We start from the raw sequence: 26,007 nt of genomic DNA on the forward strand, positions 1-26,007 counted from the left end.
CCACAATGCAAATTTCCCAGCTGAGGGATTAATAATATCTGGTTAAAATAATCTTATTTTAACCAGATATGCACATTTTCTTGATAACTGATTTGTAAAATGATCAACTGAATTGGCAGAAATTAACCTGCACATTAAACTGTGCAGCGTTTTTCAAACTAACATTAGAAACAATGGAGGGCAGCATGTGTCTTGATATTGTTGAAGGTAACTGTAATATTCAGTCTATGCGAAGGACAAAAGTTGCAGTATCATTGCCATTATTGTACAGACCATGATTAAATACACACATTTATAAAATAACATTTTAGTGTTAATACATTTCATTCAAGTTAATAGATGACACACTGCATGGATTTACAGTATCTTTTAAATGGCTTTATTAGTATAAAAAAAGAGATGCCAGTGAAACAAATATAATCTAACATGAAGTAAAAACAGACTAAACACATTCCATGTGCAAAAGTTCAACATAAAGACACATTCAATGACATATCCTGTATGTGGGTAGACTCCTGACTGTCGAAAGACAGTTTACCAATTTGATGGATAGAACAATGCCACATAGTGAAACGTGATTGAGAGTAAAATGTCAGCTCACCATTAGCTGTTGGAGCTACACTGACAAAGAAGTTGGTGTTGTGTGCCACAGAAAAGGTACAGTAGGTTCAAGTACATAATTGAAATTCTGAGAAAAAAAAAACCTTGACACACAGTAATGTGCAAAAGTATAGTTTAAAACTAAATAGTCTAGATGGGCTAGTTGATAAATACATAGTGGGATAGCTAAAAATTATTTTGCATGAGAAAAAATGGAGTAAGAGGTATGGCTCAACTAAGCAGATCAAAAGGGCCCATGCAGTTCAAATCAGGAGAGTAAATACTGCTGAACGTTTTCGAAATAGGCCAGGGTATCTAATAATCATAAGCTTCTTCAAACAGTGTGCATTTACTTGATTAACACTAGATTACACCAAATGTCCATATGTCCTGGATTGATTCTTGGTAAACACAGTCATGCTCATATTGCTAATAGTCCTGAAAGAAAGTCACAGCCACACACAGCTCTACAGCACAAGTGCTCTCAAAATCACATTGTCTAAAAATACAGTATGTCAAGTAGAAACATAGTATAAAATATGTTTTATACAGACAACCAATGAACCAAGGCAAAGTCTGAAAATGATGCAGAAAATGGCATGTAAAAAACCCTAAACTGAAAATAAGACCATGATTATGATCTTATTATGATCGACAATGACATGAAAGAACTAATCAGAGTTATCACTGCATGGCCTCAGATATCGTGCTATAACATCAGCATAAGAACCTCTCTGTGAGTCTGGAGCAACACGAAATACATTCAGAGCAGTGAAGAGCTAAAAAAGGCTTGTGTGCTTATGATAATGCTGTGGTTTTCAAACCAGTGAGGAGTGAAAATGGTGGAATGGCAAGGTAAACTAAAATGAAAATAAAGTACATCTGGACACAGGACGCTGGTCTACAGGGAGGCGGTGTCTCTAGACATCAGTTGTAGACCATTGCTGACCTGGAAGCGAGTTTCATCTGATATACCATACTGCTCCAAGGGGTCCTACAGAGAAAGCAGACAATGAGTAAAGACTGTAAGAAAACAAAGAATGTGCAGAGAAAATTCCCTGTTATTGAAGCAGAATCAATCTTTATATCAAAGGGTTAGTTCACCGAAATCACACAAACAAACACAAAAACATATTTAAACCCTACGGGTGTCTACTTATACAGATAGTTTGGGTTTGGTGGCTTACAGTGTTGGAAAAGTGCATTTGATAACCTCAACAGCCATATTTCTTCACAGACTTTGCTATGAACAGTTGGGAACTATTTTTTGTCTGTTGATCATCCTGAGTGACCAGGAAATTGTTTCTGAAAAGACATATTGCTTTTAAGTTTCTCTGTGGTACTTAATGTATTTCTTCCTCTATTGATCTACCATTTATCTTCTGCTGATATTAATGCTCCTGTGCATTTCAGTGGGCCCAACATGGCACAAATACACTTCACACTTAAATTCTTCCTAGTACCTTGAACAGAAGCACCATCAGTGTGGCATTTAGTGTGTTAACATGCTGCTGTGAGGGGTCTCACCTTGCCAGTGAGCCTGTGGATTTCAGTTCGATAGAATATCAGGTTCTTCCTCATGAACTCGTAACTGCAAGAGATGAGATGACTAATTAATCTGACATTCAAAGGGGGAACAGTGTTAAAACAAATACAGTAAAGACTGGGGCTGTAACTAGGCTCGTAACACATTTGTTTTCAGTTGTCTTAATTTCTTAATACAGAACATCTTGGCATAGGTGGAACATTAAAAGTGCATGTTCCACCCAAAAAGCTGTGTTTTGGTTGTTGACTGTTAGCTGATCCATGCCAGGCAGATCAGCCCAGCTCATGTAGGTACAATAGCTTCATCACAATAATAAACACGATTAAGAAGCCAGAGCTCCAAGATGATCCCGTATCCTCCCCCGTTTGGGACCATTATGTTTTTCCCAGTAAACTTTACCACAAGACAAGGTCAAGTAGTGATGGATCAGTTGAAAACTGTTCCAACACAAATCACATTGTTGACACCGCACAGAACTGCCGAGGCCTCAACCAACACCAGAGCAACACCAGAGCCATGTTTATCAACGCAGATATGTGATATATTCAGTCGTAGAGAACACAGTAAACTAATGTTCCATCATATGACTATAGTTTAATAATTAAGTTGGAACAATACAGACATACTGCCTTTTGTTTTGATTGATCACTCAATGACTCTTTGCAATATGTATGAATATTTTACTGCAAGAATTATGCTCCACTGTTCACTGTCGACATTTTAAAGAACAACATGGAATCTTTTGTTTTACTGACTTTTGTTTACCGTGCTGACTATTTACATTATCATAATTTCATAAATGCTGACAAATCACAAGTCATTCAGAGTCTAAAGTTATGTCTTAAATGCCATTGTGTTGCCATCTCAAAGTATTCAGCTTGTAATTATATTAAATGGAGAAATGTTGGTATTATTACATGATAATTGACTGAAATAAAATGTCAGTTACTACCTGGTCACCAAACACATGTATCTGCTCTAAATGGAATAAGATGGAGTCAGTCCTACCTGGCCTTGATAATGGCATCTACCCACTCTCCACACTGCTCTTCAGAGTCACACTCAAACAGATACTTCCTCTCTGCTTCATCCAGAAATGCTACAAAGAGAAACACATGGAATCATTCAGAAATACATAGTACAAATGCACAAACACGTAACATTAGGTCATAAGTTATGAAGCCATACATTTCTCTATGCAGTTTGAACAGCATCAGCACACACATCACTCATCTCCACTGACTCCATTATGTGAAACCAGTCAGCAGTGCAGGTTAGTAATGTAACTGTGTAGATACTGCAGCTCACCGATAGAGAAGGTCTGGCTGTCCTCCTTCTCCACCCGACACTGCTCCAGCAGCAGAGCTCCAATTGGCTGTCAAATCAAAAAATGACTTAATATAGATTATTGTCCTTTAAAAGAAGTTGTTTCACTTTATCAGGAGGCACAGGCAAGGCAATGCTGTGACAATAAATGCAATACAGACAGGTGTTCAAATATTGATTCAACTGACCTCCTCCTCATCAGTCCGGAAATAAAAGAGGAAGTTAACGACGAGTTTCACCAGCCTCTTCTTCACAACTGTTTGATAACAAAAAGTAACTGAGATGAAACTTCACATCACAGACAAACAGTGCTGTTGTCACCACAGCTGATGAATGACATGAACAGGAACTATCTCTAACATTAGCCAACATCTAACATTACACGAAACGGAAATAGTAAGGTGCGATAAGAGCTGAGTCGGTATGTAATAAACCGTGTTACCGTCTCCTTTCTTGGGTCCTCGCATCCCCAGCTCAGCTGCTTTCTCTGAGGGCTGGCGGCTCAGAGAGACCAGCTCCTTCTCGTTGAAACGCATCACGGTCACTGACGCAGTAAAACACAGGTAGGAGGCAGTCACAGGGCTACCTACTTTCGCTATGGCAGAGCCATTCCCACGACCGACAGCATAATAATGGGGTGATATAACAATAGTAACAAGTAGTAACAGTTTCGTCTAAACGTCGCTGTCTCGCTATCTGAGCTTCTCGAAATGTGACGGAGTGTGTTTGGTCATTTCTTCAGTCAAGCTAATACAGTGGAGTCGGACTTCTCTTTCATGCTACATACAGGACACACACACACACACACATACACTCCTCTCGGTTGGCAGTGACACTCCTCACTGCTAATAGTACGGTAGACAGTGAGGGTCAAACTAGGCGAACAGCGCGTTTACGAATACTTCATGATGCAGAACTGTAGGAGGAAGTATCCAGATCCTTTACATAACGTTAAGCACTAATACCCCACTGTAAAATGCTCTGTTACATGTAAAAGTCCTGCATTGAAAATGTTATTTTAGTTTGTAAGTATGATCAGGAAAACATAATCAAAGTATTAAAAGTAGAAGTAGTCAATACAGAAAAATGCCCCCTGTGACAGTTATACTATTTTATATAATATCATTAGATTAGATTAGATTATTATTACTCATGCATTAATGTAAAAGCTGGATTTTACTGTACTGCAACTAACGATTATTTTCTTTATAGACGAATCTGCTGTAAATAAAATTGACTTGACTTGACGTGACATGTATAACCCTGTTTAGAAACCAGTGGGAAAAGCAAGAAGAAGAGAGTAAAGGAGTGAAGAGCAAAAATGTATTCAATGAAGACTAGGCTATCAGAATCAGAATCAGAATCAGAAACTGTTTATTGCCAAGTAACATACATTACAAGGAATTTGCTGTGGTCTGAAGGTGCTATTGTTTTAATAACAAATAAGTAGAATATAAAAGCTAAAATAAGAATAAGAATAAAAATAAAAATAAGATAAGATAAATAACAACAGTGCAGTGACCAGAATAAAGTAAAGTGTCCAGGTAAAGTGTCCAGTAGGGGGTGGGTGCGTTAATGTAACGCAGGGGGGACAGGGGTGATGTACGTTAATATAACGTATAAGTAGTGTTTGTGTTCGGGGTCAATATTTAGGACTAATCAGATCTACTTTATATTTGATTTTAGATGTGTTTATAGGTCAGCTTGAATAGTTTGTCTATGAGATAAATGTTTTGCATGGGATAATAAAGTCAAAAAGTAAATAATAAAATAAATAAATAGGTGTAAAAAATGATAACTGTAAACTCTATGGATTTATTCAATCATTCTCCCATAGATATTTGAAGAGCTGTTTGTGGGTTTTGCCTTATTGATAAAGATTTAAATATTTTTATTAAGATATTAATTGGTATTAATTAATTAAAAGTATTTAACCTTTAGGACATGGTGGAGTTTTGGGAAAAAATGTGGTCCATCATTGTTTTTTCAGGAAAATCAGTCCGGCCCTCGCTCCAGTCCAGGAGGTGGCGGTAATGAACCGGAAGCTGTTTACCAACCGCCAAAAAACGACGGAGAGCATGAACAAGCCACTTGAGCATGCGCACTACAAATGTATGGTGGCACGATCATAACGTTGTGGAGTCGGTGAGTGTTTTGGACAAAAAGAACAGTTTGTACTATCTTGTCATGTATAGTTATCGTTTCATCGTGGAATTAACGAATTTCTTATCATATATACAGCGCTAGCTACATTTTACGTGTCGTTTGATCATTCAAAATTGTTAAAATCTATTCATTACTAGCTGGCAACACCGTTAGCTTAGCGTTAGCATTGTTGTAATGCATTCAGTAGCTAACGTTAGCATTACGTTATGCTAACTGGATTTTGTAGAGATGACTCAATATAATGCTTTTGTATAGCAGCGTGATAAAACTGTTAATTGTGGTAAACTTTCTCAATGAATTAAGATCTATTTGGTTAAATAACTATGCTGTTACCCGTTTGCTTTACTTCCCAGTAGTTAGACAGATCCCTTGCAAGGGAAGTTAGCATAAATAACCTCAGGAAAGAGAGGACCGAGGAGTCATTGTGTTGTTTTTAAAACACATGAAATATAACCCAGACTAGTCACAGAAATGTAAATGTGTCTAAATGAGTGAATGAAAACCTGTCTTTGAAAATTAACACTCTACAGTATTGCGGTTTCTTGTGAAACTGATAACTAAATGTGACAACCGCATGTTGTTGTTTTTAACATTTTTTTAAATTAAAGGTGCACTTAATTTACTATATCTGCTTTTCAAACGGTATACACGCACATAAGACTTGAACTTACTTTCAAATCGTAGTATTATCTGATCAATAAATCAAAGTATCAATACAGCAAATGCAGTTAGTAGTAGTAATCAGTAGCTGTATATTTACTCAGAAGTGGTAGTGTAACTCCACATGTTGTACTGTGTTGTACCACAATCCAGGAATACACAGTACAGTTATAACAGTAAATATTATTCACTATTTACATCCCTGGCAACATTGTGTGCTTTATTTCTCCTCAGATAATCAGGAAGGATCTACTTTGAGTACCTGACAAGTGTGGGTGTCTGCGTGATTGAGCCCATCACCTTGTAAAGATGGATTTCCAGCATCGAGCTGGGGGGAAGACGGGGAGCGGTGGGGTGGCCTCTGCCTCTGAGAGTAACCGTGATAGGCGAGAGCGGTTACGTCAGCTGGCCCTGGAGACCATTGACATCAACAAAGACCCCTACTTTATGAAGAATCATTTAGGATCATATGAGTGCAAACTTTGCTTGACACTTCATAACAATGAGGTGAGTAGGCACATTTTTCCCAGATTATGTTATCTGAACTATTTCTTGTTATCTGAGTAAAGCTAACAAACTGCTCTCCTCTGCATTACAGGGCAGCTACTTGGCTCACACACAAGGAAAGAAACATCAGACCAACTTGTAAGTCCACATCTGTCTATAGGTTTTGGTTCGGTTAAACTGATGATTTGGTCAACACACAGCTGTGCTGAGTTCAGAGTTATTGCTTTGTCAAAGCAACCATGGGTTAAGCTGGCCTGCAGCTATGCATACAGCTACACCAGGAATTGATTTCACACAGCCCATAATTTGTATTTGTTTATGTTGTGTTTACTGTGACGGACTCATTTTACCTCACCTTTCTATAATAATATCTAATACTATAATAAATGTGTCAAACCACAGGTCCACTTTACATATACTAGACTTGTGATGGATCATCAGTTATTTCATGGTTGCTGTTAATTGACAGAGCAAAACCCACTGTGTCCAATGTGAACAGTGAAAAACAATATGTTTTGTTTGTTTCAGAGCGCGGAGAGCAGCCAAGGAAGCAAAAGAAGCTCCTGCACAGCCAGCACCAGCGAAAGTGAAAGTAGAGGTTAAGAAGTTTGTCAAAATTGGTCGGCCAGGGTACAAAGGTAAGCTGGCTGCGGGGTTATGCATGAGTGCAGTCATTATTTAGTTTATGCTGATAATGATTTCAAATGTTTTGTATTTTAATGTATGATCTATGTCTTTTTCTTCTTTATAGTAACCAAGCAGAGGGACCCAGAGACTGGACAGCAGTCCTTGCTTTTCCAGGTTAGTGTGTCACCACTGACATCTGAAATGGCTGATATTCTCTACCCAAGGCTGGCAATATACTTCTAAGAAACTGAGGTTTTCTCCATCTCAAACAGCTGTCTAATACAACGCCACATGTTAAAGCCAGCACTCACTATTTGTTTATTGACATCTCTTCTTTATGGAGGAGCTTGCAGCAGATTTGAGCAGAGCAAATGTTGTTAATAAGTTAGAATTTTTGCCACACTTATTTGGTCACATACCTACAATTTTGTTAACGTGACAAATTGGCCAAAATGAAGAAAGCAACTGTCTACTGAAATTCGGTATCACAGATACAAAGCATCACCTTCAAGTTCTAAAAGTGCTTACCGCAGTAGTAATAATTGAATCTTGTTTTTAGTCGTTGAGGTTACTGACTGTCAAGAGACAAATCTATAAACTCCTTTTTTTCTCCCTTCTCTCTGTTCTTCAGATTGACTACCCAGAGATCGCTGAAGGAATTGGACCCAGGCATCGTTTCATGTCTGCTTACGAACAGCGCATCGAGCCACCTGATCGCCGCTGGCAGTACCTGCTTTTGGCTGCTGAACCATATGAGACTATTGCCTTTAAGGTGAGTGGGAGCTGCACTTCTGTTTTGCTCTTTATAATGAATTTCTTCTTGCTGCGACATAACACGAACCTCTTTGCTCTTTTAGGTCCCCAGTAGAGAAATTGATAAAGCAGAAAACCGCTTCTGGACCCACTGGAACAGAGAAACTAAACAGGTACTGATAAGCTGATTAACATTTGTTACCACAAAGTCAACCTGGATATTTAATTTGAGAACGGGAGATACGTGCTTTAACCTTTCATGTTTTTTTTTTTTATTCACAGTTCTTCCTACAGTTCCACTTCAAAATGGAGAAATCTGTTACCCAGTCCAGCGGTCCAGCACCTCCTGCAGGTGTGAAGCGCCCCCCTCCTCTCATGAGTGGAGTTGGACCTCGTCCACCAAATGATACTATGCCCCCTCCCCCACCAGGAGGGATGCACGTCCCCCCTCTCCCACCTGGTGCCCCGGGTGCCCCCCATATGCCCCCTCAGATGCCCATGCCCCCCATGCCAATGAGGCCGCCTCCACCTGACGGCCTTTCAATGTCTAATAATTGATCCCCTACCAGCGTATCATGACTGCTGTCTTTCATGGTGAGCAGTCACATTGCCCTGCCTGTCTACAATGTCCACCTTCCTTTTTACATATTGCAGCTACATTCAGTTTTTTTCCCTCAAATGATCTTTAAAGTCCACATTTAGTCGATTTATATACATTTGTTTATGTAAATGTGTAGGGCAGCCCGTATGACCACACTGTTTTGTATAAATGCTTAGATTCTGGATATGGAGCTATGATTGAAAGTAGCTTGTCTTTTAAGATGCTGTTTTTGTAATTAAATTCTGTGGAGAAAAACATTTGCCTTTCAAAGTCTGTCTTTACAAAGACATCACACACAAAGATTTATTGGTGTTTCCTGTGATTGTCACAGCAGAAGAGAAACACTGCAGAAGTTCCTGAAATATTTAGACTCGAGGTGTCTGATCAGGATACAAGCTTGTCTTTAATGGACAGAAGACCTTTTTAACGGGGCTCTCTGAAGCAGCTCTCAGGTGGGTCAAATGAAAACCCCTCGATGATTAGTTATCCATGTTCAGTCCCTTCTAGCTACGTACTACTGACAGTTAACTGAGCTGCCATGGTTGACAAGCAGTTTATTAAAGGTGTAGATCTTTCAACACTAAATGGAATCAAATCATCACATGGACATTCAAAAGAGAGCAGTCGGCACAATAACTTCAAAAGTCTTTACAGGTAACTCAAAGCTCCACTTCACAAAATCAAATCTGTCTAGCAAAGCAACAAAAAGCTGTAACACATTGACACTAATTGCGTGCGGTCAGTTGACTGAAGCACACATTATTTCTGAGTCTCAGGTGGTATTTGACAGAGAAGATCTATTTGATACGATATTGTCACCTTTCAATGGATGGTTTGAAATCAATTCACGTGAAAATTGTTAAGAAAATAAACTGGTGTCTGCCACGAGAGAAAGAATCGACTCATCCCTTTTGAGTCTTTTTCTTCTCTTTCTGTTTCTCTAACTTGGTATCCTTCGGCACTACCTCCTCATTTCCTTCATCCTCATTTTCATCATCTGTTGCTTGTTCGGGCTCCTCCGTTTCATCTCTTTCGTTCTTGTCTTTGGTTTCTTCGTCCTTTGCTCTCTTGGCTTTCCTGTCTTTTAATTTCCCGTCTCTTCGCTTCATGAGCTTTTTGTCTGGTAGCGGCTTGTTTCTGAGACCTCTTGATGTTCGTGCTGTTGCTCCTCTCTTTGGCTTTCCTCTTTTGACTTCCCCATCATCATCATCGTTATCTTCCTCCTCATCCTCTTCATCGTCTAGGTCTGGCAGCCACCAAAACATGACCTCCCATAGAGTTGTCTCAGGCTGGAGGGGGGAGAACACATGAAGTAGTTGACACAGTACATGTACAGCTGTTGAAGTGTTACTCTTTACCTCTGGTGGTTGGCCTCTGTGTCGTAATGTGCCTGACCGTCTCACTGCCAGTCCAACTTCTTTTTCCTCCTCCTCTGCTGTCCCCTGACCACGCAGAGTTTCTGTTATTTGGAAAGAGATCACTCAGCCTCAGAAAGCATGTCATTTTGTATCTGTGGTCCTACTTTTGCTTGCTAGTTTACTTGCCGTGAAGCCTCTGAAAGCCTGAGGTGAGCACAAGGATGGTAATGGCCACAAACAAACAGCGGTTGAGGGTGACGTTCTCCCACGGTGTTTCAATATGGGCCAGGTCTTGAATGGACAAGGCTTTATGCAAGGATGCTGAAGGAAATGCAAGAAAGAGGAGGGGGAGCTTTTATTGTAATTGCTACGTAAGTAAACATTAACAGCTGACAAGGGTTGAGGAGGACGATGGGAATGACTCACTTGTTTTGGGGAAGCTGAGTTCCCTGGGTAACGTCCTGGGTTCTGCTCTGGGTTGCTGTGGAACTGGAGCCATTTCCTATTAGAGAACAATATGTCGCTTTGAAAAAAAGTACTTAGGAAAGATTAGGAATGTGAACACGTGAAAAATTGTTCACATTGATTGTTTTCCAACTAACCTCTCTGATTTTCCTTGTAGCGTACATTTCTGAAACAGACAGATGGAGATTTAATAAGGGGTGATATTATAAAACATAAACAACAAACAAAAGCCCAAATAACCATGCCGTCAATCTGGAATTTATTTATCCACATAATTTAATTATTAATTATATTCATACATTATTGTTGGCCAACATATGCTCCATTTTATTAACCTCTTAAATACAAGTCTACTGTGCCAAAGTCATATTTCAGACATAACAGAGTCTACAGACAAGTTAGAGACTCTGTGAGGCTGTGCATTGAGCTAAATGCTAACATCAGCCTACAAACATACTCACAATGCAATGCTAACATAATGTTTAATATGTTCACCATCTTAGTTTAGCGTGTTAACATGCTAACATTTGCTAATTAGCACTAAACACAAAGTACAGCTAAGGCTGATGGGAATTTCAATAGTTTTGCAGTTTTTTTTAACCATAAGTATTGGTTAAATAAATATTTGACCTGATGATGGCACTAGATGAAAAGTCATGGGATCGTCAAAGTTATTACAACTCATCCTGAGGGGGGCATGAATGCCTACACCAAATTTAACAGACACTTCATTGAAAACCACAAATGTCAACCTCATGCTGACACAAGAGGAAAAGTCTGGAGGTCACCAAAGTCAGTAGGATTCATCTTCTGGAGACCATGAAAGACTGTATATGATGACTTCAGTCAGGACCAAAGTACTGTCAAATAAAAATACTTTCTCCCACATGGTCTTTTAAGAGGACTCTGTATGTGTTTGGAGGGAGTGAAGCTTATTACACCTGCCATCCATTCAGCATGGCCGAGTTGCATTATCACTGTGTTGCCTTTGACCAGGAGTCATGTTTCAGTGGCTCCCTTTGCTGCTGCTCCCAAGTATTTATAGAGTAGTACAATATATGCACAATGGATGAAGGCTTTTATGTGCAGGCATTACAGATTCTGTGTGTGTGTGTGTGTGTGTATGTGTGTGTGTGTGTGTGTGTATGTGTGTGTGTGTGTGTGTCACCACCTGGTCTGCGGATCTGTCGAACAGGCTTCTGTGGAGGAGGATCTGCTCTTGGTGGCCCTAACTCCTCCTCAAATGTCTCATAGCTTTCTTCCATCCCTTCCCTGAGAGAGAAAGAGAGAGAGGGAACAAATGGAAGTGGCTCAAGAGTTTGTTTAAAAAAGTATTTAGCTGATTTAGATATGTAATACATTACACAAAACTTTGCATGTGGACCTGGCTGTTGTCAGAGGCCGGTTCAGCCTATGGGTTGTTGGTATTTTTAAGAAATGCTTTTCTTGCCAGCTGTTAGCTTCCAAAAACAAGATGATTCAGTGGACCAGTGCCATTGCAGCTGTTCTTATCAGTATTCTTCACTTTGTACTAAAGACAAAAAGTTATTTCCATTGTCTCATCAGCGTTCCATTTTGACTGCGTAAAATGATACAAGTAAAAGGTCAAACTCGACCTCATGAATAAAACTGGAGCAGTTTTTTGACCTTCACATTTACGGATGAATGCTGTGAGGCCCTTATGTCTTACACGACATTTCTACACGGACACTGAGCTAATGTCCTAGCAGCCCTATAAATAGATGAAGCAATGCCACTGGAGGGACAGATGGATACACACTGCATATAAATACACAAAAAGATAAAAGGGCTGATGTTACTTTACCCTTATACCCCTGGCTATCCTCTCTCGCAATGAAGCCTAACCTTTGACCCTGATTGAAATAAGGACCTACCTGCCTCGACATTTGGGGTCCCACCGGGCAGAGTCGTGGGAACCTTTTGTCACAGTGCCTGTTGTTCCTCTGCAGAGATGGCAGCAGAGTCACGCTCCGAACTGTCTGACATCCAAGCACAGGTGCCGAAGAATGAAAAAAACAAAAAGAATTGAGTGTCAGTCAGAGGCGTTGACTGAGGCAGGGTCGACATTAACATGAGCCATACAGCTGTCAAATCCCAAGAGAGGGCTGAGAGGGGAAGAAGAAGGCCCAAGAAGGTTGTAACAAGTTGGGAAAATTGTATCTTATTTGGTATCAAAGAAGTTACAATTCATGAATCCCACAGATTTTGAGCAACTAGGGCAACACCCCTATGAATAAAAACTGTAACAAATGGTTTCATGTTTTGAAACAGATGGAAAAAACACAGAGTTGTGTATGGAAAAGGTTTTATTTCCCACTTTTTGCCTGAATGCCTGGACATTATATGGACACTCTTTTGTATTTCACCAGCAGAGAGCGCCACTGGACTTGGAAGATGGAGTTTCAGGCTGCTCTGCTCTACAAATGAAGTCTGTCAGACAGACTTGCTGTCATGCAGATTAACAGAGGGGCTGACACACTTCCTTTTTATGAGCTGACCATCGGCCGCACCCTCTTCATCAAACACTTAATGATATAATATGACCATTTTGTCAGTCGCTTCTTTTTATCAAATTATATTATTTATGTTGCCTTAGTGCATCTTTCTTCACCAATCATGTCAACTGAAGGAGGCAAGTGGATATTCTGATACTGTGTGTGTGTGTGTGTGTGTGTGTGTGTGTGTGTGTGTGTGAAGCTGTCAGGCAAATTCACCTCTTTACGTGATGTGGAGGCCGCTAACAAGAAGCAGAGCAACAGATGTAAAGATGATTGGGTTATATCAGGGTGAGGTGGTTGCAGGCCACCTTTATGTGGGAGGGGAGAGGAAGTGTTGGTAAACAGACTTGTGGCGATGTTGATGACTCATACCTTTGCTGGGACTCTGCCCATTTCCAGCTGAATCACACATTGCTATACCCATCAGTAATCACTTTGAATTGGACATAAGCTCTGTAACCTTCGCCGGGGGTCAACTGGCCAAGAGAAGGCTGGGGGTCTCAAATGCAGAGCTGCATCATATGATGTAATGTACAAAAACTGACAAAACGAATTTCTGTCATTCAGAAAGAGTGTTGCTTTTAAATTTAAACAACTCGTCGTTAAATCATTCTTTATTCACCAAACATTTTTGGAAATCTTACCCCCATCAAGGTGGTGTCTGAAGACGTATCCGAAGTGTCCATATATGCAGTCTGTCAATCAGTCATGTGACTTATAAACCACCATCTTATATTGAGTATATAAGACGTTGCCATCCTCTAATTAGAATTGGTTTTAGTCATGCTTGCGGTAATTTGTGCAATACTTTGGTTTATGACCAAATATCAGTTAAAGCTGTACTTTGTGTTTAGTGCTAATTAGGTAATGTTAGCTTGCTGATAAATTGAACACAGTAAACATTATGACTGCTAAACATCAGCATGTTAGCTCAAAGCACAGCTGTGCCTAAGAAGCTCCAGCCTCATAGAGCTGCTAGCATAGAAAGCTGTAGAAAATATGATTTACTCTTAATGAATGAAGAAATGTATATAAATTACCATAAAAACAAAACATATAACATTACAACCAACTTCAAAATGTAATCTTAACCCTTCAGTTGGTGAGGTTGAATCTCCATTTTAAATACAGCAAATTTCATACTCTTGCAACTTCTATTTTCTTTCAACTAAACATTTTCCAAAATACAATATATGCATATCTTTTTCATGCCATAATGCTTATGAATAACCATTAGAACTAATTTCTAAGTCAGTCTGCAGTTGACCTCAACACCTCCTTTAACTTGAGTTAATATTGTCTCTAAAAATACCAGTGTTTTTGGGAACAAATATAATCCAAGTAAAAACGGCTTCGAGTCTAGTTCCGGTGCCTAGTTAAGTGTTCATCCATCAACATCAAAACCAACCCTTAGCAGATATTAAGCTGTGTATTGTGTTTGTTTAAGAAACAACATGTACAATATGTTATGCATATGTGTGTATATGATGAGCTGTAGGATCTCATATTCCAGTATACAGATCACACACTGATCATAATAGTGGCATCATGTGTTCAGTTATTGTTAATCTTGCCTATAATGAGCTCATCTGCAGACTTAATTGACCAAATGCACACTCTCACCCCACTGATTTGTCAGTGTTTATTAGTCCCAAGAATACAGCTTCACTACTAGTTAGAGTGCATCATCTGTGTCAACAGTTCTGATTGAAAAGCGCATCTGATTTGGATAAATTAATTCTTCCAAATCAAGTCTTTCAGCATCACTCTGAGCCTGCAGATTGACAGATTTCCTCCCTAATGTCAGAAAGTAAGTAAGTCTCAGCACGTCGAGGTAAAAAAAAAAGTGAAACTCTGAAAAGTTTGGGTCAAAGTCTTCAAGAATTTTTCAAAGGCAACACAAGCCCCCTGTGGACACATTGTGCCCAATAAGGTGAGCAAACATTGCTCGCGGACATCTACGTTCCAAATCGAGGCACTGGAGAGAACCGAGCTGGTTCTGTCCTCTTTTGTCCTTACATAATGGGGACTGTGCTCAGAGGACACACTGACTGTCCAGCACCCAGTGGGAGCTGCTCTCTGCTCTCCCTCACTGAGGAGTATGGTGGACCGTGAAACAAACACACTGACTGACTTGAATGACTAACGGGGACTTAAATTAATATTGGATTTAATTATTGTGTTTTCATTTGCAGTCATTGTAAAAGAAGAGCTGAGCTAACGCTGAAAGACAATGTGTACAGAGCTTTGACTTAAGTCAGACTTAAGGGCTCAGTATGCTTCAAACAAAGACGTGAGTCTTCACTTTTACTTTACTGAGTTTTGCTTGAGTTTTTACTCCCTAAAGACCTTGACTTGAGATTAGAAAACAAAGACATTCATAAGTTTTGATGTGGGAAAATCATGAAAAATGTCCACACACCTTACATATTTAACTATTAGGCCTATTGCCTAGAAAGGACTTGGTGTCAGCTATGTTGCTATGTAAAAGGAGTATCAACACATAAGTACTTGAATTCATTCTTGATCTTGTAAAGTTTGACAAAACAACCACAACTCAAGGTCTACATAGTTACGTGGCTCTCAACCAATCACAAGGTTTTGATCAGCAGATGGAATTTTCTCTTTTGTCACGCGGATGGGTCTGTTGACATGTAAGCCGTTAGGATTTTAATCATATATCTTTAACACTTTTCATCCATGTTGGCTTTACATTGCATACAACATGAAGGTTTATTCTTGACCTTGGAAATAGCAGTTCAATAAAACATTTTCTACTCAAAGCTTCACAACTTTGAAAGCTTTAGCTCCTAAGTGGGCCTTGATTTGAGACTGAAGTATCAACACAGCTTTGGCAGAAAGCTGTGTCATTTTAAGGATCAGCATTCAGAGATTTGCATCTCTTGCAATTTGCAAAAGACTTGTGGACTTTGCTCAGACTTGTCCTGAAGAATTTGAGATATGACACTTCTGACAGACGAAGTCTTGGACTTGGAGATGAACGAGAACTGGGCCGGCATGGCGGATAGATGGACACTGGTAGAGATGGAGATGAGGCTGAGCTAAGTTATCCTCCCGGGCTCATTCTGCATTTTCCAGATTTTTGGTTCTTTAAAGAAACAGCCAAACTATTCCCTTCAGCTGTTGCTGTGCTGTGCTTCATTGAATCGACCCTCTTCAGAGCAATTTCTAGTTCAAATTATTCACATACAGAACTAGCATAGGTTGTAAATTGAATGTTCCAATGAGAAATATGGAATAGAGTTTATTTACATTACAGTGTTTATGCGTAATATATGTTGGTGGGGAAAAAAAGTGTTTAGCATAAATGATGCCTTTCCCTTGTGTGTGAGTGCCATGAGACTAAATCATATTCTGTGTACACACACTGACAAGTGCTCGCTATGTTGCTGACCCAGCAGTTCAACTCCCCTTAGAGACTTCATACTGTATGTATGAACCATGTATATCTTTTATTTCTCCTATAAAACAAACTGTTTTTACTCTCATTTTTATTTATTCTGGCATTCAAGCATTCGTATTGCTTCATTAATTTTGTCCCTGTATTAAAATTGCTTTTTAAAAGATTACTATGTTGGACAAAACAAGCTGCTGCCATCCTGAGAGTAAGCCAGTGGGACTGAACTAGCGACGCTCATTTACCAGACGGCCTCACAGGACAACCTGCCAGCCTTCCGGCAGAGATATCTGCCTGTGTGTTAAACATCCTCCTTCTCAGATGTGCTGACAGTGTAAAACCTGTATTTGAAGGGGAATGACACTTGATCCACAAGGATTCAGTCATATGTCTCAGAGCCGCTCGCCTTTCACTTTGAATCTCAAACCAAAGCCTTCATGTTCTCTTGGAGCCACTGTGGGATTCATGCGTTTCTCTGTATCTCTTCAGGCAGCTCGCTCAGCCTTTGATCTTTCTGAGACCACAACATGTAACTGACCGGATCATAAGTTCGAGTCCTGCTGAGTTCACGGGGGAGAGCTCTGCTGTAAATCCGGGCCGTGCCCTCAGGCAGATAAATGTTCAAATGTCCAAACAATGTCATAATCTGTCCCTCATTTTCCCATCGCGGGGTCGGGGAAGCAGAGGTGTGACGTCCAGAGAGGCTCGTCTGAGAAAGGAGCTGGAGTGAGATGCTGACCCAGAGGAAGGCTGCTGGTGGATGTCACCGGCAGAGGGAACTGGATGAGAAGATTAGGCAAAACGTTTTCATCATGTGCAGGCTTGATGCCTTTTCCTCCCATTGATCTTTTCCTCCAAATATCTTGAAGCCTTGTTTGGTCATTACGGGATGAGCGCACAGGAGATCGAGTGAACTGAGAAGCAAAGAAGAGTAATTGGTTAGAGATATTGGATTTCTTTAAAGGCATGGGAAATCCAATTGGTTGTGTTTGATTGAGTTCAACTTTACCATCTCCCTGCTGCAGAGCTCATTATCTATCTTTATGTAACTTTGATGCCAAGGCGTTATGACACTGATCTCTCTTGTTTTAGCCTGCTGCATATTATCTTTCCTTCTCTCTGGTTATGTCTTCATAACTTTTCCTCCCAATTTTCACCTTTTAAAACCAGTTCAACGCTTTTCTGGTTGTTTCCCATGAGAGGCATGACTGAGTGATGGGCTCTTTTTTTAAGACATGAACCACTTTGCTTTCACAACACCTGAGAGCTGCTTGGCCTTAATATGCACACTTTTCTCCCCTCTCCCTCTCACCCTCTCTGTCTCTCATTGTGTCTGTAGGCCATTTTATTGATAGGGTAATTTGCCCTGAGATTGTACTGCGGTCTCCCGGGTGCTATGTGTATTAATTACCATCTATTCATCTGAGGCTGTTCAGCCATTCAGCATGCTCCAGAGCAGTGGTTCCAGGCCAATGCTTCACAGCTTCTGTCACAGCCCTAATGCTCCGGCAGAAGCGCCTGTGCCGGTGGGAGACGAGTAAAGTGAAACCTCATGCACCGAGGAAGAGTGTGATTTATTATTGCTGCTCAGCGATGGCCACGTTGGAGTCTCAACACACACGTGAGTCTGGACATGCAAAATGTTGAGCTTTGATCACATGATATCAGGGATTATACAACGCTTTTTATCTCTATTGAGGCCCCAACTTCTCAATGCACGTTCTTGCATGTTAGTATAGGCACACAGGCCCATAATCACAATTATTCCAGTGTCTTATTAACTCGTTATAAATTTGTGAAACTGCTAATCAATTTCAGATAAAGCTTTCATTTATACACAGTTGGAGTGAGACAGGAAGATGGAGAGAGGAGAGAAAAAGAGGAGGGGGGTGATTTTTGTTTAGCAAGGACTGATAAATTATTTAACACATACGCATGAAAGAAGTGGCAGGGGCCATGTGTGTGTGTGTGTGTGTGTGTGTGTGTTTGGGGGAAGCAATCAACTTCTCTGCCTACTTTTTGTTTTCTCTTAACGTCTCAGACATTCAGTAGAGATGTACCTTTTGTTGCACGTCCAACCGCAGCACAGTTAAGTCTCTCTCTTGCAGAATTCAAGCTCAGCATCATCATGCTAAAAACATTGCCTCTCCTTTGCCATCTTGCTCTGATGGCTGTTAGGAGGAATGACAGCATCCTAAACCCTCGTCTTACTCATCCATCAGCCTTCTTTTCTGCCTAATCAAGGAGCCTACATGCACTTAGTTTCTCTCGGCCTGTCTGAGCCATCAGCGGCGGTGTTCAGCCTGTGCATTAGGAATATAATCCTCTGAGGCTTTATGGGCAAGATTTTGTGAGTGGCAGACAAAATATCCTACACGACTGTCAGGCTTGTGACTCGACTTAAATGTTTTACAGTACAATGTATTCAAGTAAATGTGAAAAGTAGGTTAAGATAAGAAAAGATTATATACAACTTTATTTATCCCCTGTGGGAGAAATTCAGCAGCAAGTCAAAGAGCAGATAAATAAATAACATAACAAAACCAAATCAAACAGACACAACACACACTTTTGAGATAAAATCAGACTTTGCAAATATGTATGAACTTGAGGTTCAAAGTCCAGTCTAGTTGTCCCAGTTGTCATGGGATTGTAGATGTCAAAATTCACTTTTTTTCTTTCTTTAAAGAGATCAAAAAAATGAATTTTGAACATCTACAGTCTCTTGACAACTGGGCAAACTGATCTTCTACATATGAAGATCATGCAATATGAATGAAAGCTCCAGAGCAGCGATATGAGCTTCTTCCTCTGGGGAGGTCTGGCTGAGTGTTTCACTTGACTTTTCATTACAAGCCTCAAAAATATAGTTAAAAGACTGTAAACTGCACCAGAGAGTGAGTGATCAGAAGGGTCACGTGTGAAAGCCAAGAGATTTTGTACTCATAATAATGGAAAAATGCAGATTTCAACAAAGTATAGAGCTTTTGTTGGACCATAATTACCATTACACACACAAGTACACACACACACGTTCAGTTATTATTCTCTTTATTTTAACTTTAATCACATTCCTTTTGTCCACATTATAAAAACAGTTTGGATGTGTCTCCAAATCCAGAAAATAAACATCTGGATGTTCCTTGATCTTTTTATTTCTATTTTCTCTATGACTTTTTTTTTTTATTGTGTATCTATTTCATGTCTTTCTTTTGTCTTTTATTGTGAAGTACGATGTGACGTCTGATGTAGATAGGCGCTTTATGAATAAAATGTACTTACTGACTTACTACTTATTCATAAATGAAGAAAAGCACTGAGACGTTCATGCAGCTGTGTAACACGTGTCATCCCTTTAAAACAACAACCTCCTGGAATAGATGGTGTTTTTTGGAAAGAAACAGGAGGTTTTGTAGGAGACAGACAGCTTCAGAGTCCTGTTGTCATTTTATTCTCTGATTAGTATTCATATCTGCTGCTGCAGCTTTATTTCTGATCTCAATTATAACATGTTTTTCACAATGTTGCTGGCTGATTTTGAAAGTAACATCCCTGCCATTTTCCTTTCTTTTCCCCGAGATATTTTACCCTCCATGCCCCTCAATGCCTCTCTCCCTCCGCCGTGTTTGTGTGTGAGCAGCCTTTCAGCCGGCCCCTGGTTGTCAACTGATTGTAGATAATTACAGCTATTTGACTGCAGCTTTCACAGCCAGTCCTTTCTGGAGGCACTTACAGAGGGAGAACATGCCAAGCGGAGGTCCTTAACTGCCTCTGCGGATAACTACAGACACAAAGGCAGAGGGAATATGATAGAATATAAATAACATATCTGACCGATGCTGGTGCTATCAGATATTCACACATAAAGTTGTCCTATATGGATTCTGTGAAAACCTCAATATCTAAACAGCAGAAGTTTGCATTGATCTGATGAACTAAAATTGAGGAAGATATAACAAAGATGAAATATTATTATCTTCCTAAAAATTGAGTGCTGCAACTCAGTTTGGCAGCAAATTAGAAAATAGTTCCCCCTTTTTCAAAAAATGTTACAAAACGTTTGAAATTCAACTAAAAATAGTGGAATTATTGAGAAACAAAATAAATAGACATAATTTGGTGGCAGTTTCAGTGGAAACTGAGTCCTTTCTCTGTGTAGTTTTGTAGAGACTGGCCCGTTCTCTCACATATTATGAGACTAATCCTGGTTTGAAGGACTGTAATTGTTCTCAAGCTGTCATACATTAGCTACATGCCTCTCAGCTCAGTGCTATATCCAGAACAGTAGGAATGAGTCAGACTCTTTATGATGACAGCTCTCCCCGTCTTTCTCTGTCTCCCTCTCTTTCTCTCACTGCCTGCCTGACACTTTTTCCCCCTCTTCCCCTTCTCTTTCTTTTCTCTGCTCATTGTTTTCTGCGTCTTCCCTCCCTCCCTCCCTCCCTCCTTTGCCGTCTCCTGCTTACATAAGCTGCGTTGTGCGCAGTGACAGCAGAGACTTGAGGACTCATCGCAGCCCTCACTCAACAGGAACCCCCCTTCTGTCTGTCTCCTTGTTTCATGGGGAGCCATGACAGCTGCACACTTGACCGCGGGCGAAAGTGGATAATAGCAAGAGAGATCAAAGCAGAAAAAAGATAACACACACGCTCACATGCACTTTCTCCATCTTTGTACATCTCTCTCCCACACACACTCCATCTCTTACTTGACATACATGAGGCACATTGCTTTCAAAGTGGACCCAAAAGTTCAAAGAAATAACTTGTTTTGTTGATTATATTCAGTGAATTATTTATTGGACTCTGTCAGACATTGTCCCCACGATGATACGAGATGCTGGGTTGACTGAAGTTGGAGGCAAAAGAGGAATAAGGACACGTCTGTTGGTACTCAACTAACAAGACTCCCAACTCTGAGTTCCAGGAAAAACTAAATGCCAAATGGATGCTTACAAACTACTGTTGCATCACATTACTGTAGTATCATAAAGTAACATAAAGCCTTTAATAAATCAATAAAACTTGTTGGTGCACTACAAGTCTGTCAGATATTTAGTTGTTAAGCAACAGAGCTATGGCAGGCTAACAAGAATACAAAATAGATGCTTCTGTTTGTGCCCTGATAGGATGTTTTTCCGTTCTTGCTGCTGTATCGCTGGTCTCAGTTTGTATTTATGGGCTGTGAAATGAGGCAGTCAGAGGGAAAAGCAGGAGATAGAAGAACTATGGAGGGAAAGATGGCAGTAAGTATACGCTTATTGAACTGAACCGTGCCCCTGGTCTCCTTCAGGCTTGTGTTGTCCTGGGAGGTAGAGCGCAGATTCAGATTGCACACACACACACACACACACACACACACACACACACACACACACACACACACACACACATACTGACAAATGGGCAAGGCTTGCTTTTTGTTTATCTCACCACTGCAGGCACTCCAGACAAACCTCTCTGATTTCACATGCAGGCTCACATATGTGATTGTTGTGCCCACTGAGCGTTTGCTGGCACCTGACAGCAGATTTCTTATTGCCTGTTTGTTGACTGTAAATGCACATTGTATATGCCTGTGCATATTTGTGTGCAGTGATGAGTATTCTCTCTAAAACAGGAACCAGCAGTCATTTCTGAACATTCAGGCAATAAGATGCTTTCAGCCAAATTTTCACCCCCTGTTCAGCTGAGAATATTCTTTTGCATGTGTGAATGGTTACATAGATGAGACGGATTTGCTGCCGCCTCCTTTGATTCAGCCCCCACACCCCCGGGCTATTTGCATGATTGTGACACTGTAATGCCATCACAGATCGTCTAGAAATTTTGGTGATTATTCATGTCTTTTTTTTTTTGCTTCTTTAGCGTTCTGGAGTTGTGCATTTATCTGCCTTTATCAGATATATAGCCCTGTTCAACATAGAACTGCAGTAACAAATAACAATCAATATGGGATCAATACAGGGGGGAGACGCTGCTTGTATTCTGTATGTGTTATGAAACGTCTGCTTGATTGTGTATTTCTGTGAGTGTGTCTGTGGTCCTGCAGCAGGTGATAAGAGGGTGATCAGTGTATGCCTCCTTATAATAATCCAAGACTGTTCCCATTTCAGCTGTGCGTAGGAGTCCCACGGCAGGTGCCAAAATAAAATAACATTACCATTTGTTGTCTCAATGCAGTTAGAGCGCAGTAATTAATGCAAACCTGAGCCTCATTTATCAGTGTTTTCCTTTCTGTATGCATGAAATGCCATGACGCTTGACCAAGTGCTTGTTAATTTCTTAATATATCACAAGATAATTGGGGCCCACTGTGAGAGTAAACAGAGCTCAGACTTAGCACAACTTGTGCCAGAGCTATCAACCTCAGATGTGATGCATTATAAAACAAACTGTGTTTTTCTGCCATTACTTTGGCAAGGCTTGAGCCGAGGCAATAATTCACTGTGTATGTGCTCCCTGTAACAATGAGGCCCGCATCAGCTGTGGCTTGCTGTGCTGCCGTGGCCTCGGTCTCAGGTGTTAGGTTGGTCATGCCAGGCAACAAGCAGCCCAGCCTGCATCAGCACACATCATCTATCCCCCTCAGTCTCATTCTCCGCTGGGAGATGGAGCTCTCATCACTCACCCCTCTCCATCAGCCGCGGTGATTGGCTTATTATGTTGTGCACAGATGAAGACTGGGCCATGCATCACTGCACACACCGTTGCTTCCACACACACAAACACTTATGAACCCCTGTACACACACACACACACACACACACACACACAAACACAGTGACTACACAAACACACACATCAAGGAATCTAAAAGGATAACACCTTTTTTTTGTCTCTGTCAGTTGTAATAGCCTGGTGGGACTCAGGTGGACATAACACACACACTTGAATGTGAACACACATTGGCACACATGGGAGAAGAAGACATCTCAAAGACAATGAAACAATGCTGCTGCACCACAAAACCCGCTCATCGTCATAGTTACAGAAGTTACCTTGATGGTAAATACCATGTTAAAGGGGTACTCCACCAATTTTAAATGTCAAAGTCAGTTTCCTCGTCATGGTTAGTGCTATCGAGCCTTTGAACACAGTCTCATGATGTCCTCTGTGGCTCTGCAGGGAGGCTTGTCAAGTCTAAAAAGATGATGACATGGTGATGTCATCAGAGTTATCTCAGCTTGAGCTTGGAGAATTCAAATCAAGCAGAAAGCATGCATTATAAACTGGATGTAGAATTTGAAAGTCGTGGCAGGAAGAGCATAAAAAAGATGCTGTCGAGTTGCATTGTGGGAAGTGTAGGTAGATCCAGCTTGACCATTACTAGGGACTAAAAGTCAGGATATGCTTCAATTTTGACCATTCTTTTATTAATCTGTTTCTCAGACATTATAGAAGTGCAATACTAAATCGCTGGAGTGCCCATTTATGGCTCTGAGTGCTATTAATGAACCACAAATCTCCCAATACATGTTCTTATGGAAGCCATACATACCATAGCTGCATACTGTCAGGCTGCAGCAGGCTATTTAAAGTCCATAGAAACTATAATGCTGCATTACATCACACCAGTGAGTTAATCGTGCAGTCAAATGTACAGTGTACCAGCTCTTACTATCTGTCTCTGTTTATGGAAAGGTATGCTGGCTGTCGGCTTACTGGCCCTCCACTTGGCTGAGGGCCCCGGCCATCTAGGATTAGTCCTCTTCTCCAAAACCTTTATATAAAATCATTACTAAAGGGGAAACAACAATGAGACAAGTTAGGCCAGTGAGGTGTATTGGCACAGCTCTTCACTGGATGCATGCACAGCAGAGCGTGGTTCTGGTGAAATAAACTGCAGTGTGCTGGAATAATCTCTCCGTGTTTCAGGCCTGATTTCACTTCAGCAATAGAGCGAGGACACAGAGACAAAGACGGAGAGAGAAAGTGTGGTGGCTCCATGTTGGGGTCAAAGGGTCCAGGGATCAGCATCTTACCTCGTGTGTGTGTGTCTAAGTACGTGTGAAAGAGAAAGAGAGAGAGAGCATGTAGGTGGGTGTTGTTTTGCCTTTAGCAGAGGATATATTTTTCAGACTGAGGTGAATGGAGGTAACCACCAAAAGCCTCAACTCTCTCCCACCTTCTTTCTCCCTTATCCTCTTTGCACAATCCTTTCATTTTCTGGCCTCTCCGCCATCATGTGTCCAAATGCACTCTAATTCTGCAACCAATTTCATACTATATTTCTGCCAAAGCCTCCATTTTCCTGTCACTTCTACCCACTCACTTGTCAATCTTCTACTTCATGCGTTATATATTCTCATTTAGACCTCCCTCTTTCAGGCCAGTTAATCTCTCCCTCTGCTGTCCCAATCCCCACTTTTCACTTTCCTCCCTTCCTGGATCTTTTCCTCTCTCTGCTCCATCCCTCTGTGCCCTTCTCCCTGACCTCTCCCAACCTGGCTCTAAGCCGTCCTTCTCTAAACCCGGTGAGACGCCCCGAGTGCTTTAACAGCATGGAACTGAACTGCTTTTCTGTGGGCTCGGAGAGCTCGATGGTGTGTGAGGTTTAGTATCTTTAATGTTTGTATGTGTGTGTTTCAGAGACTGTCAGGGGAGTTCTGAGTAGTACCAGTGGTGATTAATGTGCCATCTTTTCTCTCCTCATGCAGATCGGATATCCTGGGAGGCGAAAGGCAGCACAAGGACAGGAAGTGTGGCAGCAGGAAAGAGGAAGCCAGTTAATGAAGGAAATTGTTTCTTCTTGTACATGTGTTTTTTCTCAGCAGAAAAGGTTCCCCTTGTTAAAGCGGGGCAGCAGGGGAGGTGTATAGGTGAGTAAAGGTGAAAGAATCCTCCCACTGTCTGTAAAGTATGGGTTGAAGAGTTGAGTAAAGAAAACTTCTCACTTTTGCAGCAATTTCTACTAAAGTGCCCTTAAGTAATGTTCTTGAAGGTCAGTACCAGTGATTTTGCATGTTTTAAGCCCTTGAAGTACAAACTGCATACATGTATGCCTTCCTATCCTTCCAAACAGCTGATTACCACTCTTTTATCAAATGTATGAAAATGTTTGAGACAGTGTAGTTGATCCAGTGTCCCTTGGAATTACATCCCTATTGGATGATTCTGCATCTCACGATTTACATCGAGTGCCAGTATTTGGTACCAATGCAGGAAGTAGTCTGCCTGATATGTAGCTATATATGAGTTCACTTCCCAACAAGTGTTTTTGTTGCCTAACCTTAACCATCCCATAACCATAGTTTATTGGCCATAACCACAATCTTTTCCCTGACCATAACATATAGTTGACATGCACATAATAATTGCTGGCATTGAACACAGTCCAGCGCTTTGCAAAATCCTCCAGTCGTGACATTCTTGTCTGACAACAGGGTTGGGTGACTGATCAGTCTGTGACTGGGGGAGTAGATTTTCAATATTTGACAATTATGCAAAAATCCCAGATTA

The 26,007-nt window shown here is 40.7% G+C and overlaps 3 protein-coding genes across 3 annotated transcripts; 1 reads left to right on the forward strand and 2 right to left on the reverse strand.

Annotated features, from left to right (window-relative positions):
* Positions 1-382: 382 nt before the first annotated feature.
* plekhj1 (pleckstrin homology domain containing, family J member 1) lies at positions 383-4,256 on the reverse strand. Its single transcript, XM_070919337.1, has 6 exons — positions 3,915-4,256; positions 3,661-3,728; positions 3,455-3,521; positions 3,155-3,245; positions 2,128-2,191; positions 383-1,594 (listed from the first exon to the last, which is right to left on the reverse strand). Exons 1-6 carry the CDS (start codon positions 4,006-4,008, stop codon positions 1,502-1,504), a joined length of 477 nt encoding a protein of 158 aa, XP_070775438.1. The 5' UTR covers positions 4,009-4,256; the 3' UTR covers positions 383-1,501.
* A 1,336-nt stretch (positions 4,257-5,592) lies between these two features.
* On the forward strand, positions 5,593-9,043 carry sf3a2 (splicing factor 3a, subunit 2). The gene is made up of 8 exons (XM_070919452.1): positions 5,593-5,617; positions 6,533-6,805; positions 6,897-6,943; positions 7,334-7,443; positions 7,557-7,606; positions 8,064-8,204; positions 8,290-8,358; positions 8,468-9,043. Exons 2-8 carry the CDS (start codon positions 6,608-6,610, stop codon positions 8,741-8,743), a joined length of 891 nt encoding a protein of 296 aa, XP_070775553.1. The 5' UTR covers positions 5,593-5,617; positions 6,533-6,607; the 3' UTR covers positions 8,744-9,043.
* A 132-nt stretch (positions 9,044-9,175) lies between these two features.
* On the reverse strand, positions 9,176-13,552 carry LOC139297021 (junctional sarcoplasmic reticulum protein 1). Its single transcript, XM_070919602.1, is given in 9 exon segments — positions 9,176-10,075; positions 10,145-10,245; positions 10,331-10,465; positions 10,571-10,646; positions 10,747-10,775; positions 12,505-12,526; positions 12,528-12,551; positions 12,553-12,605; positions 13,501-13,552. Coding segments are annotated over 9 exon segments (879 nt in total). The 3' UTR covers positions 9,176-9,688.
* Between the last annotated feature and the right edge of the window lie 12,455 nt (positions 13,553-26,007).

This window comes from Enoplosus armatus, chromosome 14 (genome assembly GCF_043641665.1).
Source record: "Enoplosus armatus isolate fEnoArm2 chromosome 14, fEnoArm2.hap1, whole genome shotgun sequence".
Taxonomy (NCBI): Eukaryota; Metazoa; Chordata; class Actinopteri; order Centrarchiformes; family Enoplosidae; genus Enoplosus; species Enoplosus armatus.